The 12,558-nt window shown below is 39.2% G+C and overlaps 1 protein-coding gene and 1 long non-coding RNA gene across 7 annotated transcripts in view; both read left to right on the top strand.

Annotated features, from left to right (window-relative positions):
• abcf1 (ATP-binding cassette, sub-family F (GCN20), member 1) overlaps window positions 1–12,558 on the top strand; it is a 31,657-nt gene that overhangs the window by 14,289 nt on the left and 4,810 nt on the right. For all 6 annotated transcript variants that reach the window (XM_015019902.1, XM_015019903.1, XM_015019905.1 and 3 more), the window contains 13 exons: window positions 1,284–1,369; window positions 1,445–1,584; window positions 2,179–2,327; window positions 2,790–2,873; window positions 4,099–4,223; window positions 4,542–4,654; window positions 5,011–5,185; window positions 7,580–7,654; window positions 7,807–7,877; window positions 7,949–7,981; window positions 10,134–10,302; window positions 10,383–10,447; window positions 11,471–11,543. In XM_015019902.1, the coding sequence (XP_014875388.1) occupies window positions 1,284–1,369; window positions 1,445–1,584; window positions 2,179–2,327; window positions 2,790–2,873; window positions 4,099–4,223; window positions 4,542–4,654; window positions 5,011–5,185; window positions 7,580–7,654; window positions 7,807–7,877; window positions 7,949–7,981; window positions 10,134–10,302; window positions 10,383–10,447; window positions 11,471–11,543 (1,358 nt within the window). The remainder of the gene's footprint in view (window positions 1–1,283; window positions 1,370–1,444; window positions 1,585–2,178; window positions 2,328–2,789; window positions 2,874–4,098; window positions 4,224–4,541; window positions 4,655–5,010; window positions 5,186–7,579; window positions 7,655–7,806; window positions 7,878–7,948; window positions 7,982–10,133; window positions 10,303–10,382; window positions 10,448–11,470; window positions 11,544–12,558) is intronic.
• Window positions 5,192–7,303, top strand: LOC106938079 (uncharacterized). Its single transcript, XR_001422531.1, has 2 exons — window positions 5,192–5,803; window positions 6,257–7,303. It is a non-coding gene; the product is annotated as an uncharacterized LOC106938079 (long non-coding RNA).

The raw sequence follows: 12,558 nt of genomic DNA on the forward strand, positions 1-12,558 counted from the left end.
TTACTTTTCGTATATGTTCAGGGGGCATGGCAGAGTGGCGCCAAAACAAACGAAACATTATAACTTTCCACTTTCCGCCCCCTTCCAACAGTCACCTGTTGGAAGGAACTTATTAGAGCAGTTAGAGCAGTCTTTCTTTCTGATGGAAGGAACACTGCAATAAATCTTACATGCCTCATCTTATTTACAGTAAACTTGTCAGGCTTGACCTTTGTTAGCCTCTAAAGAGCCCAATAGTTTTAAATTGCAAATCTGTTCTGCTGGGGTTGTGCGTCGTCAGGGAGCGCCGAGGAAGACATCGGTGTGTGTCGCCTGGCGGACGGGTGCGGAAACTGCGCGAGAGCGTCGGCGGTGGCGAGAGCATGGCGGTGCTGGAAACCCCGCGGTCGCCAATAGGCCTTCAGTGCGCTTTGCTGCGAGGGCCTCGAACACTGCTTGCAGCTTTAATTCATTTTAATGTCTTAGGGTATTTTCAAATTTAAAAAGTTCAAATTCACAGATAAGTTTACTAATACAATAAAATAAAATATTTTATTGATATTGTTATTATTCACACCTTATAGTCTAGTAGACTCAGTTTGATTGGGGACCAAAATTGCCACATTTGCTGTATTCTTAGCTGCAGCAGTTTGTTTTCACACTGCACTGACTTAAATGATCGAAACTAATCACAGTGCAGTACCCTCGCCTGTGGGGGCGCTGCACCAGGAACTACTGAAGGTACCAAGATATAATCCTCAGAAGAAGACATGAGCTCAAGTTCTTTCTTCACAAAATGCAAACAAAAATGGAGTAGCATCAGACTTTAGTAATTGTAGCTTTCTCTTTTGTCTTTGGTGAAAGATTACAAGCCATTTCTAGCTCTAGATTTGCACGTTTGTTTTAGTTGTATTTACCCAGAATGCCCTGCACTGCAGTCCACTTTCTGTCCACTTGCAACATTTGACCCAAAAAGTTAGAAAAATGTTGAACATTCTCTTCAGGAAACTTCTGAGGTCCTTTTTCGGCTCTACTATAATGAGTTATTTTCTAATTTGTTTCCTTAAATGCTGCATGTTTAGTTTATTGCTGAATATCTAAAATTATTATGGAGTTGATGTGTTTAAAGCTGAAGACAGTGAAACTAATGGTTGATCACTAAGCGTTTTTATTGTTATGTTTTGTAGGATTTCTACCTTAATTATGTCAGGTTTTCATGTGTTTACCAGTTGTTAGAGTTCTGTGTGTTAAGATTCAGTCAGTTATGTCATTCAGGACCATCTTGTTTTCATTTTGTCTTCTAGCAAAGGAAAGACCACTTTACTAAAACACATAGCAAACAGAGCTCTCAGTATCCCCCCCAACATCGACGTGTTGCTGTGTGAACAGGGTAAGTGAACTGTTAATGTTTTACTCCTTCCTGAACCTGTTTGGGGCCCGCTGACTGTGTGTGTGTCTTGGATAGAGGTGATAGCTGATGACACCCCGGCAGTGCAAGCTGTGCTGAAAGCTGACACCCGCCGTCTGAAGCTTCTAGATGAGGAGAAGATGCTCCAGGCTCGTCTGGAGAAGGGAGAGGACAGCGTGGCCCAGAGGCTGGAGAAGGTGAGCCTGACCTCTGGGCTGCTTTTCTCACTGCTGAGCCTCACAGTAACAGTGCTGCTGCCTCAGCATTCACACACCACAGCGTTTCCCTGACGTTCTGCTGCGGCTCTGGCTGCAGCTGAGTCCACACCGCACCTCATCAGCACAGAGCCGGGGCACACTTTACCATGGAAACGGGCTTTTCTTAGGGAACTGCTGGAAATCCTAAGCAAATGTCATCAGCAACTCTATCAGACAGTTCAACTGGGATTAAACCAGAGTCATTTTACTTTACTGACACAGAAAGCTGCATTGAAATGCTCACAAAATAATATTCTGTCACACTGATGACACTTTCCATCTTGTAAGAGAAGGGCTGAGTGTCCACCAGCTGTCAACATGCAGGTTTCTAACATAAAGAGCTTTTAATGAAAGCTGTTATCTCTCTGTGTAGAGAAATGACACAGATCCAACCAGACAGCTCCGATGATTAAAATCATTTTTTTCTGAGGCTGTACTTTAGTTTTTTATGGGGATTATTTATGAGCATTTAAAGAGCATGGTGGTTAAAAAGTGACAAATGTTCTTGACAAAAGTGCTTCTCCTCCTTGCCAGGTGTACGAAGAGCTGAGAGTGATTGGAGCTGCAGCAGCGGAGGCCAAGGCCAGGCGGATCCTGGCCGGTCTGTCGTTTACCCCTGAAATGCAGAACAGAGCCACCAAGCGTTTCTCAGGAGGATGGAGGATGAGAGTTTCCCTTGCTAGGTATGCTCAATCTAGGGGTGGGCATTTATTGTATTGTTTATCATTCATCATGAAAAACTTTAGTCATGATAACAATTTTGATTTATGAATTAAAATTAATGTTTAAATAGCCCCCAAAAACATTTGTACCGTCGGTATTATCTTTACTGTTTGTTCATAGAGAGTATCAACAAATATCAATAAATTTGAAAATATGATTAAATCCAGCTAGCATGTCCAGTCTAGTGATAGAAATCATTCTTGATGTGACTGGTGTCTTAAAGAATTGTGTTATGTTTTCACATTCATGCTGTTACTTAAGAAAAGAGATAATTACTATTGTCACGTTTATTGTTATCATAGTAGTACCACAAAATATTGCAATAAAACTTTTAGCTCTCTATCATCCACCTGCACTCTGATCTCCACATCATGCTACTCTGTTTTTAACTCCTGTTAATGTGCGTGCGTGCGTGCGTGCAGAGCCCTGTTCATGGAGCCCACCCTGCTGATGCTGGATGAGCCCACCAACCACCTGGACCTGAATGCTGTCATCTGGCTGAACAAGTACTGAAAGCTTTCATTCATACCAGATAATAACACTCAGACTATCGACAGGAAGCAAAAGTCTTCATACCCCTTCAACAAGCACTCATTTTTAGAGGTTCTAAAATGAGTCATAGCAGTGAAGTGGAAGAATAGGGAATATGCACTCAAATGGAAGATCGACTCCCTACTGGGATTCAACACACTCTCTATACTTTTGGGAGAAAAAATGGAAAGCCCTCTATCTTTTCTTATTTTTGTCCCCCAAAACATCTGGAGTGTGATGTGCCTTTAAATGACGCCCCCTGTTGTGAATACTTGATTTAATAAGTGACTGAACATCAGTGTTTGAGTGCTGTCACAGGTTCTCAAATCAGTGTATTTTTGTACTTTGACTAGGTCATTTTATTAATTTAGACCATTCCATTGCACCTCTGGCTGTGCATTGTAGGTGGGTCAAACATGTAAAACAACTTTAAATTGCCCAGTCAATGAAGCTAGAAGTAAAACAGCCAATAAATAAATAACAGACTGAAACTTGCCAAAACAACGGGTTGACGGCTTTGGTCAAATGTAAAAATAAACGGCAACAAACCCTCTGTCAAATGGTTCAGAAAGTGCTATTAAGAATTCTAAATTTAGTATAAAATAAAAAGTAAAGCACTTAGGGCATAGAATTAGACCAAATAGATCTTCCCTTATGGATTGTTAATAGTCATTGATATCCAACCTAGAATTTGTTTTTTAAATATCAGGAGTGATGCGGATATATCAGATCAGTGCATCTCGGGTTCCTCTGGGCTTTAAAATAGTCTGAATACAAGGACCATTTTTGTTTGTGAATATTTTTTGAAGCTAAGTATTTTGTTTCTATTTCAACATTATGTTCCACTTTATGTTTGTCTGTCAGATAAAACCCCATTAAAATACATTGTGGTTGTAAAATCACTACATGTCAGAAGTTCAGATGGTATGTATATTTTTGCATGGTGCTCGCTGTTTGGGGATTATTAATTTAGATTTAAATCCTAACAACACAATAAATCAAAATTTCCTCTGAGGAAATAGGGCAACATTTTTTCTGTATAACTGATCTACTATTATACAGTAGATAAATATGCAAAAATGTTTTGCATTTTTAGTTCTGATTAGCTTCCCACTGTGATAATGTTTTTTTCTTTGACTTTTTGTGCTCTGAATAGTATGAAAACTCTAGATTTTTTTCCCCCTGCAAATCAACTTACAGCTACCTTCAAAGCTGGAAGAAGACTCTCCTCATCGTGTCCCATGACCAGAGTTTTCTCGACGATGTGTGTACTGATATAATCCACCTAGACAACCAAAAACTCTACTATTATAGAGGAAACTATTGTAAGTATCACGCAAGCTTTCTGCTATATTAGTTTCTTGTTTTTATCTGAAAGCTCCTGAATGTAGTGAGTAGTTTGTACAGCACTGGAACATTTTAGTGCTGCTCCTTCATTGTCATTGAATGCTGTGATAAACTGATGTTCTGGAAGAGAAAGAGCTGCTGTAGGACTGCAGTACTCTGGTGATAACATGCAGAAATGGAAAAAATGTTTGGAAAACCGGAGAAGGTTGTTGGTAGGGGTGTTGAGTTACTTTCATTAAATGAACACCTGGCAAAGAATACGTCCCTCAAATATTTGATTCCCTCTGTGTTTTAAGTGACCTTCAAGAAAATGTACGTGCAGAAGCAGAAGGAGCTGCAGAAGCAGTATGACAAACAGGAGAAGAAACTCAAAGAGCTGAAGGCTGGAGGCAAGTCCACCAAGCAGGCTGTGAGTATGGCTGTCTTCCCACACTGTGACACAAAATCACATCAGGTGTGGTGCAAATTACAACTAATTTGAATCTACAGTGATTTCCTCACCACACAGGAAACATTTAGTGCATTGCAATATAACACAATGGAGGAACACAAGATAGCTTAACCAAATGTACTAAAGGTTTTTCTCAGTTCACTACCCGTGATAGTACTGTCTTTGAAAGCCTGACCTGTTGATAACGATTTTGGCTGATACGTTTTAAATCTGTCTGAAGCATTGATAAATATAGTTGGCACTTAGCCACTTTGTAATCACAGTTGGGTGATTATTGTTAACCACGCTCATTCAGACTGATTTCAATGTTTCAGGAGAAACAGACCAAGGAGGCCCTGACCAGGAAGCAGCAAAAGGGCAAAAAGAAGGGACCTCAGGAGGAGGAGAGCCTGGAGGCTCCAGAGCTGCTCAAGAGGCCAAAGGAGTACACTGTGAAGTTCACCTTCCCCAACCCTCCTCCACTCTCGCCACCCATCCTGGGCCTTCACAGTAAGATCTGCTGTGACCCGCACACTTCTCCACATCCAGCTGGAGTCTGCAGTTTGGATAAAATACAGATATGTAGCCAGCAAACATGAAGCTATTGGCCTAATCATAAGCTGCTAGGAGAATATCAAAGGGCTATATCCTTTACAAAAAATACAATGATTTCATGATATCAACATAGAAATTTTAATTGAAATTATCAATCAGATCCAGTTGCTTTTAATTAAAAGAAGACACAATTACATTTATACTGCTAAGATAATATTGATTAAAACCAATATAATGTCTGACATTTATTGTTATTAATAATAACACGGCACACTTCTTTTTATTTTTTACTGGAAACCTTATTCAGACAGCTATCAAAGTTATATGTACAAGAACATTTATTTTTAAAGTATTTTTGAATTGTATTGATAGATGGTTCAGCATATTTAAATATTCCTAGTGGGGAAAAGAGAATAGAATAGGAATAGAATATTCTGATATTTATGTATCAGAATCAGAAGAATTTTATTGTCAATATTCTGATATTGATGTATCAGAATCAGAAGAATTTTATTGTCATTGTCAGAAAGACAACAAAATTGCAGTTCCAGTACAACCATCTATTACACAACAGTGGTGGGGAGAGGGACACGGGGGGATAGTTGGCTGAGGCCTCGCAGCCCGACAGGCGCCACCTAGCAGAGGAAATGGGAAAAATAAGAAAAAACATCAGGTAAGGAGAGGGAAAAAAAAACAGCCTGTCTTACACTCTGCTCTTTGCAGGGTAGTTTGAGATGAAGAAATAAACCTAAGCACATAAGCACATATAAACACATATAGACAAAACAACCCGGGTACGAGGAGGAGGTGTGATGTGCATATGAGTCTCATGTGAGATATGTGTGTGTCAGACCCTGAACCCTAGCTGATGCGATTGTCTATGAGTATGATGTCAGAGTTCACCACCAGCTTATCAGTTCAGGGACCACAGATGTTCTCAGGGAGGGGAGGGGCAGCAGAACAGAGCCTTCTTTAGACATAACAACCAGGGGAGGATAGCTGGCCAGCCAAGGCCAGCCCGGGAAGCCAGATTCCGATAGCAGAAATTTGTTTAGGTCAGGCTGATATCAGTTTACTGCCTTCCTTTAAAGTCTTGCTGGTGCTTCTCAATGGCAAATCCAAACAGCCAAATTTTAGGGTCTCCCGCCTTATCCGAGCGAACAACGTTCTCCAAGGTCACACCATATCCATTCTGAGTCCGAGATCCGCTGCCCGGCCACGGTCCTGTTCGAGGATCGCACCCAGTCTACAGCTCAGCTCCCGTATCATCTCAGTCTGAATGTTGATCACTCTGCAGATCCCATCAACCATACCCGGCAGCCTCGAAGTGGCCAAAACGGCTGCCGGCATCTTCCAATATTTCTGATAAGCCAGGTAGCCGCCAACTCCAATAAGCAGAAAACCTATTATCATAAATCCAATCATATACACATCTTCAACATCCTCGACTAACAGCCTCGTCAGACACACGGTCTTCCACTTCCATCCAGAATCCATTGTGTATCCAGCGAAGAATGTTCTGTCGGGTCATGAGGGTTCCCCTTTACCCGGTTTCTCAGTGGAAAAATTTTTTATCAATTGCGTTGAGAGACCAGCTGACCAGATCCATAATTTGCAACTTCGGAAGCTATGCAAAGAAGACTCTAAAAACTCAGGACACAGACGCTGAGCAGGGAAGATAGGGAGGGCAGGGAGACAGAGAAAGTGCATCATCCTCCTTCGAAAGACAGAGCAGAAAAATGTATGATGAGCATTTTACAAAGAACACAGCCGTCCATACATATTTATATAAATATACAAAATGCGGGGTCTATTCTTTAATTATGTCTATGCTGCACTGTAGTCTACTCCCGGTCCGCTTGCATCCTTGTATGCATTTGAACCGTGGCAGAGTTCATTTCAACCGAACCCAGGCTGAGATTTGAAGGCAGACCAGAGTTTGCTTTTTTTGTCTCCATTGAAGTTCGTTTCACACCTCCCAACCGGACCTTCTACTAGAGTTAGATTAAAGCAGCATGCCCCCTGGTGGCAAGACACAAAATTGTAAGGGTTTTGAAACCATTGTATTTTTTTTTTAAGCATAAAAACATGACCTTTCAAAAACAGTCAGCCTTAACTAGGCAGGGCTTTATATTAGCTTTTTGTGGACATCTTAAGAATATTATTTTATGCTAAATATTTTTGAAACCTTGTCCTGGATTAAGGTTTAATCAGCAGAGTAACAAAAAAAATCATAAATCTACAAACCTTCTATCAGGAATTTAAACATACAAACAAAATAAGTTTATTTATGTGTGCTTACATGTCATGTCTGTTGATATTTGTGTGACTAGTTTTTACTATATACAGGTGTTGACTTTGGCTACGAGGGTCAGAAGCCTCTCTTCAAAAACGTGGACTTTGGCATTGACATGGACTCCAGGAGTGAGTATCCAAATCCTACAGTAGATGGTTAATACTCATATTTAGATATTGGTGCTAATTATGTCTTCATTGAGCATTATAAAGGCTGGGGACTTTGTATGAATTATCAGTTTTTCTTCTGTTATTTACTTTTCCCCACATTTCTCCATTAGTTTGCATCGTGGGACCCAATGGTGTTGGGAAGAGTACTCTGCTACTGCTCCTCACAGGAAAATTAAATCCTGTAAGACCACATACATGAAATTCCTCTTTTAAATTATACTCCTATATAACAGAAGACTTTTTCTTTTACAGATTAAGGGTGAAATGAGGAAGAATCACCGCTTGGTGAGTAACATAAATGCAAACGCAAAAAGGCCCAGTCCCAATACTCGCACTTCCACCCTTGTTCTGCCCAACATGAAGGTCCTTCAAATGTGCTCATGTTGAAGGGTTTGAGAGTGCAGTGTGTCCCACATTCTCTCCATCCAGCCTTCGCCCCACCCATTTTGGGTCCTATTTCCACACTTCTGCTAAGCCCGCATCTAGGCGGATTTGGCAAAGTGGGTTACTCACAATTCATCCCTGCATGTGACGTTTTCAATTACAAGCAATTACATGGCAATTTTGTCATTATTAAAAATTCAAGAAAATAGTATGACAAGGCACACATTAGTAACAAAAAAAGTTTGATATGATAAACTGAGCAAAAAAAAGAAGGGATAAAAAGAAGAGTCACTAACTGAGAAAAGTCAACAGAAAATGTTTCAAATGGTAGATGAATTTCAAATCTTCAATGAAGCTATTAAAATAAAGATTGGGCTTTTGTATTGTTGTAGCGTTTAAGCACTTTCCTAAATAAAATTATTTCACTTTGAAAATATTAAAAATTGAGGTGAATTTTAGAAAGCAGTATTTGTGAATAAAAGTTAGCCAGAGGATTAAATCATTGATATCATAATTTAACTCTTCATCCCCTGTTAGAAGACCAAATTTTATTCCATTAAAACTTAAAAGCAGAATAGATTTCTTGTACAAGATCGAGTTTTAACAATCTTTCTAAAAACATTAATGAAGTTGCATCTGAAAAAAGATGTGTTGTCTCAAAATCTTAGCACAGGAATTGATATTTATCTTGATTTTATTTTATTTTGCGGAAAGTCATTACAGGGAAAACTTCATACATAATTATGAAATTAATTACATTTTTTGGTGAACTGTAATAGAAAGGTTTTTGGTTCTTATTTTCGCTAGAGATATCATCATGATTTTTAAACAATTGCTTTCTTCTCAGGGTAAAGGGGACATACTTGCTGTCAGTGTTCCTCATGAATGTCTTTTAACATTTTTGGTCTATAATGTCGCAACATCCATATTTTCTTTAAAGAAGGACATTTAGTTTCATTCTTTTTTAGTCTTTTTATTTTTCACAATCAGGCTTTTTTTCTATTTAATATGTGCTGTATGTTTGTCCTTATCTTGATCTTTGTTAGCACATTAGCTCCACTTTATATTTAACTTTTAGCTGCATAAAAGAAATGTTTTTTTTAGTAACAGCTGAATGTGTAATCAGGTCTTTAATTAAATCGCAGGAGGAATTGTTAAATTGAATGTTAGTACATTTTAATGTGCATATTTTGACAAGTCACCATACAAAAGCTCCCATATTTTCAAGATGACAACTTTTTATTGTATGATGACTTGTAAGCTGTGTTTGTCGCAAACAAAAACAAAACTATCAGTTTTCAAATGTAAAATATTGAACTATTTTTTTGTTTCACCCAACATGTGTGAATACATTGAATTTTGCTCTGTAATCAACAAGTCATAGCAAAACACATTTTAACAGCCAAATATCTCCAGTAAAAATACGTATATTGTAAAAAGCAGAATTTTTTACAGAAATGCTAAAAAGTAGCCTTTACTGTACTTTTTAGCAGCACAAATGCCTAAACTGTGTCGAAGTTGCAACACAGAGGTGTACTGTTTCAATTCTAAAATGTTTGGATGTAATCTGTACATTCAAACTCTTATGTTCACTTTAATTGAGTACATGCTTCATAGAGCACTGTAGAGTGCACTGTAAGTATTGGGACCGGGCCAATATGCACATTTAAGCTGGTAGGCAAGAGGAAGGAACCTTGTTCACAGGTCAAAGGTCACTGGTCACCAGACATCAGTCCACTATGAGTTAATGCACATGTTTTGCTCTGTGGAAAGAACCAAGTTAACTCTGAGAAAAGGGGACATTTCTAGTGAACAACATGCAAGCTGCAAGAAAAATAAATCCCTGAACTGGAATTTTAAGCACTAACCCTGGAGCTGTGACAGTCAGTTAAAGCTTGGTGTAGTGAGGCAGATAAGAGAATATTCATTTAATGTATTGTTCTGAGCTTATTTTAAATGTTCTGAAGTTTAAATGTTTTTGTTGGTGCTAATGTCCCTGTGTTCCTTGCTTGTGTCCCACCTGCTGACCCCTTCATGTTTTTGTCTCCAACAGAAAGTGGGTTTCTTTAATCAGCAGTATGCTGATCAACTGAACATGGAGGAGACAGCAACAGAGTACTTAATGAGAAACTTCAACCTGCCCTACCAGGATAGCAGGAAGTGCCTGGGTCGCTTTGGCCTTGAAAGTCATGCACACACCATTCAGATCTCCAAACTCTCTGGTATGGACCTAAGCAGCTGCCACTTGCCCATTTGTTTAAGAGGAGCCAATTTTAATCCCCTCTGCATTTCCTCCCAACAGGCGGCCAGAAAGCCAGAGTTGTGTTTTCAGAGTTGGCTTGTCGTCAGCCAGATGTGCTTATCTTGGTAAGAGCTGCTTCCTGTCTAGTCATCAAAGTATCAATGGCCCTATTGAAATCTACCATTAACATGTGGCCTAGTTCAAGCAGTGATGAGAGGAGAACTTAATTAGAAGAGAGAATCATGAGAATCTACTCTGAGTTATTAGATGAAATTCCACTCAGACGGTATTATGGGCCAAATTCACTTTGCTTCCAAAACACTTAATAAGGATATTTATACAGTCAGGGTGCATAAAACGTAGCTGGCGGAGACTTGAACCTGTAAAACTTTATTATAACAGAAAATCCACACAAAGTTCAGTCCTGGGGATCATGCAATTTTATTGTGTCTGTTATGTAACTTCATAAAGTGTATGATCATTTGAATCACACCTCCAGCCGATCTCAGGCCAATCCTTTTCAGTCAGAGTATTGCTTGCAAATATTGCATTTACTTGGATAACTAACAGCCAACCATGACCAGAGAATCAAAACACTGCACCAATTACGAGACATTCCTAAACAAAATAGCAGCATTTAGGAAAACACTGGAAACTTAACATAACAAATACTTGAATTTTATAATTAAGAATTAACTCATGTACAAAAATATTAATTTTAATTGCATGTTTTCTTTGCATTTTTAAGACTTTGTAGTTAATGTATTGTAAATGTCATCTAATAAAGAAATAATTGTCATATTTTCAATTTCTTGCCAACTTTTAACACAAAGTGGAGCGCTGGTGGAGCACCCTACCACAAAGTCAGCAGGTTTTCTGGGGGAAACCCTGCATGTGACCCCCGACCTCAGCAGATGACTTAGGATGATGTGGAAGGGGCTGTAGTCAGTAGTAGAAACTTGCCTTTATTTTGGGACATTTTGCATTTTTAGTTAATGTCCCAAAGACATCCTTAGCCTCACCACCTGAACTTATGGTGTTCACAATTGAATTAGGATTTATTTATTTATTTATTTATTTATTTATTTATTTATTTGGTTGTAGTTCTGAATGAAGTCAAAATATTATTTGTTTTTTTGTTTTTTTAGGATGAACCTACTAATAATTTGGACATTGAGTCAATAGACGCCTTATCAGAGGCCATTAATGAATACAAAGGAGGTGAGTAAAATTATTTTATTTTAAAAGCTGTGAGGACCTGGGAAAGTAAGGAGTCTCTGCATGAGAGCAGCATTAGCTTATGCTGCGCCACATTGATGCAGAATTCATACAGCAGGAACTAGACGTCTGCCGATCGATCGGCCACCGATCATAATCGGCCGATTTTCGTGAAAAAGTGTATGATCGGTAATCGCCGATCACACAAACTGATCACCTGCATCTCATTTCCCAGCCTGCTTGTGCAGCTGGTCTCCTCTTTCCTTCACTCTGCACAAACGCGCAGCAACAAATCCTAAGCCATGTGGAACTATAACGCACTGAGTGAATGGGGAAGTTTGCTTGTTGCGGCGGAAAATTGAAGCGCGTCAAAATGCATCAACACAACGAAGCTAATAACATAAAAACAATGCCATGCTTGATGGAGTTTGGCTACATCGAGGCTCACTGCAGTAAAAAAGACATACGGACCATCAGATAGCAGGTAAAGCAGCGCACAGCTACAAACACTCACCCGGATTAGCATGACGGTCAGAAAACTAAACAAATAACCCGCAAAATTATTTGTCTTCGTGCTGCGATGTAAGACGCTGGTTCTGCTCTCCTGTTGAACCGCTGCTACGCTACAGATAGCAATATTTCACAGACGGAGCTTCGCTTCTGCTCCACCTGGTAGTGACTCTCACACCGAACCTCTGTTTAAAGCTGCAGCATCTAACTTAAAAAATAAATTTTACATACGTATTAAAACTTCCGTTGTCCTAACATGAGACAGATAATCTCTGAAAAAATAATCGATCTCCTCCCTGTTCTGCATAATTACTCCGCTCAGTCAGAAACAGCCAATCAGAGCTAGCAGTAATCAGCTAGCTGCAATGCTATCAGGAAGTTTTCATTCAGTAACTCTGGATTGTTTATTGTAATGGAACCAGTTTTTGCCTTTGAATGTTAAGTTTTATACTTGAACTTCTTGGCAATGTTGAGAGGTTTTATGCCTTCATATGTTTTCAGTCTGTTA

Source organism: Poecilia latipinna, unplaced genomic scaffold (genome assembly GCF_001443285.1).
Source record: "Poecilia latipinna isolate Pla-1442-1.1 unplaced genomic scaffold, P_latipinna-1.0 Scaffold2502, whole genome shotgun sequence".
Lineage (NCBI taxonomy): Eukaryota > Metazoa > Chordata > Actinopteri > Cyprinodontiformes > Poeciliidae > Poecilia > Poecilia latipinna.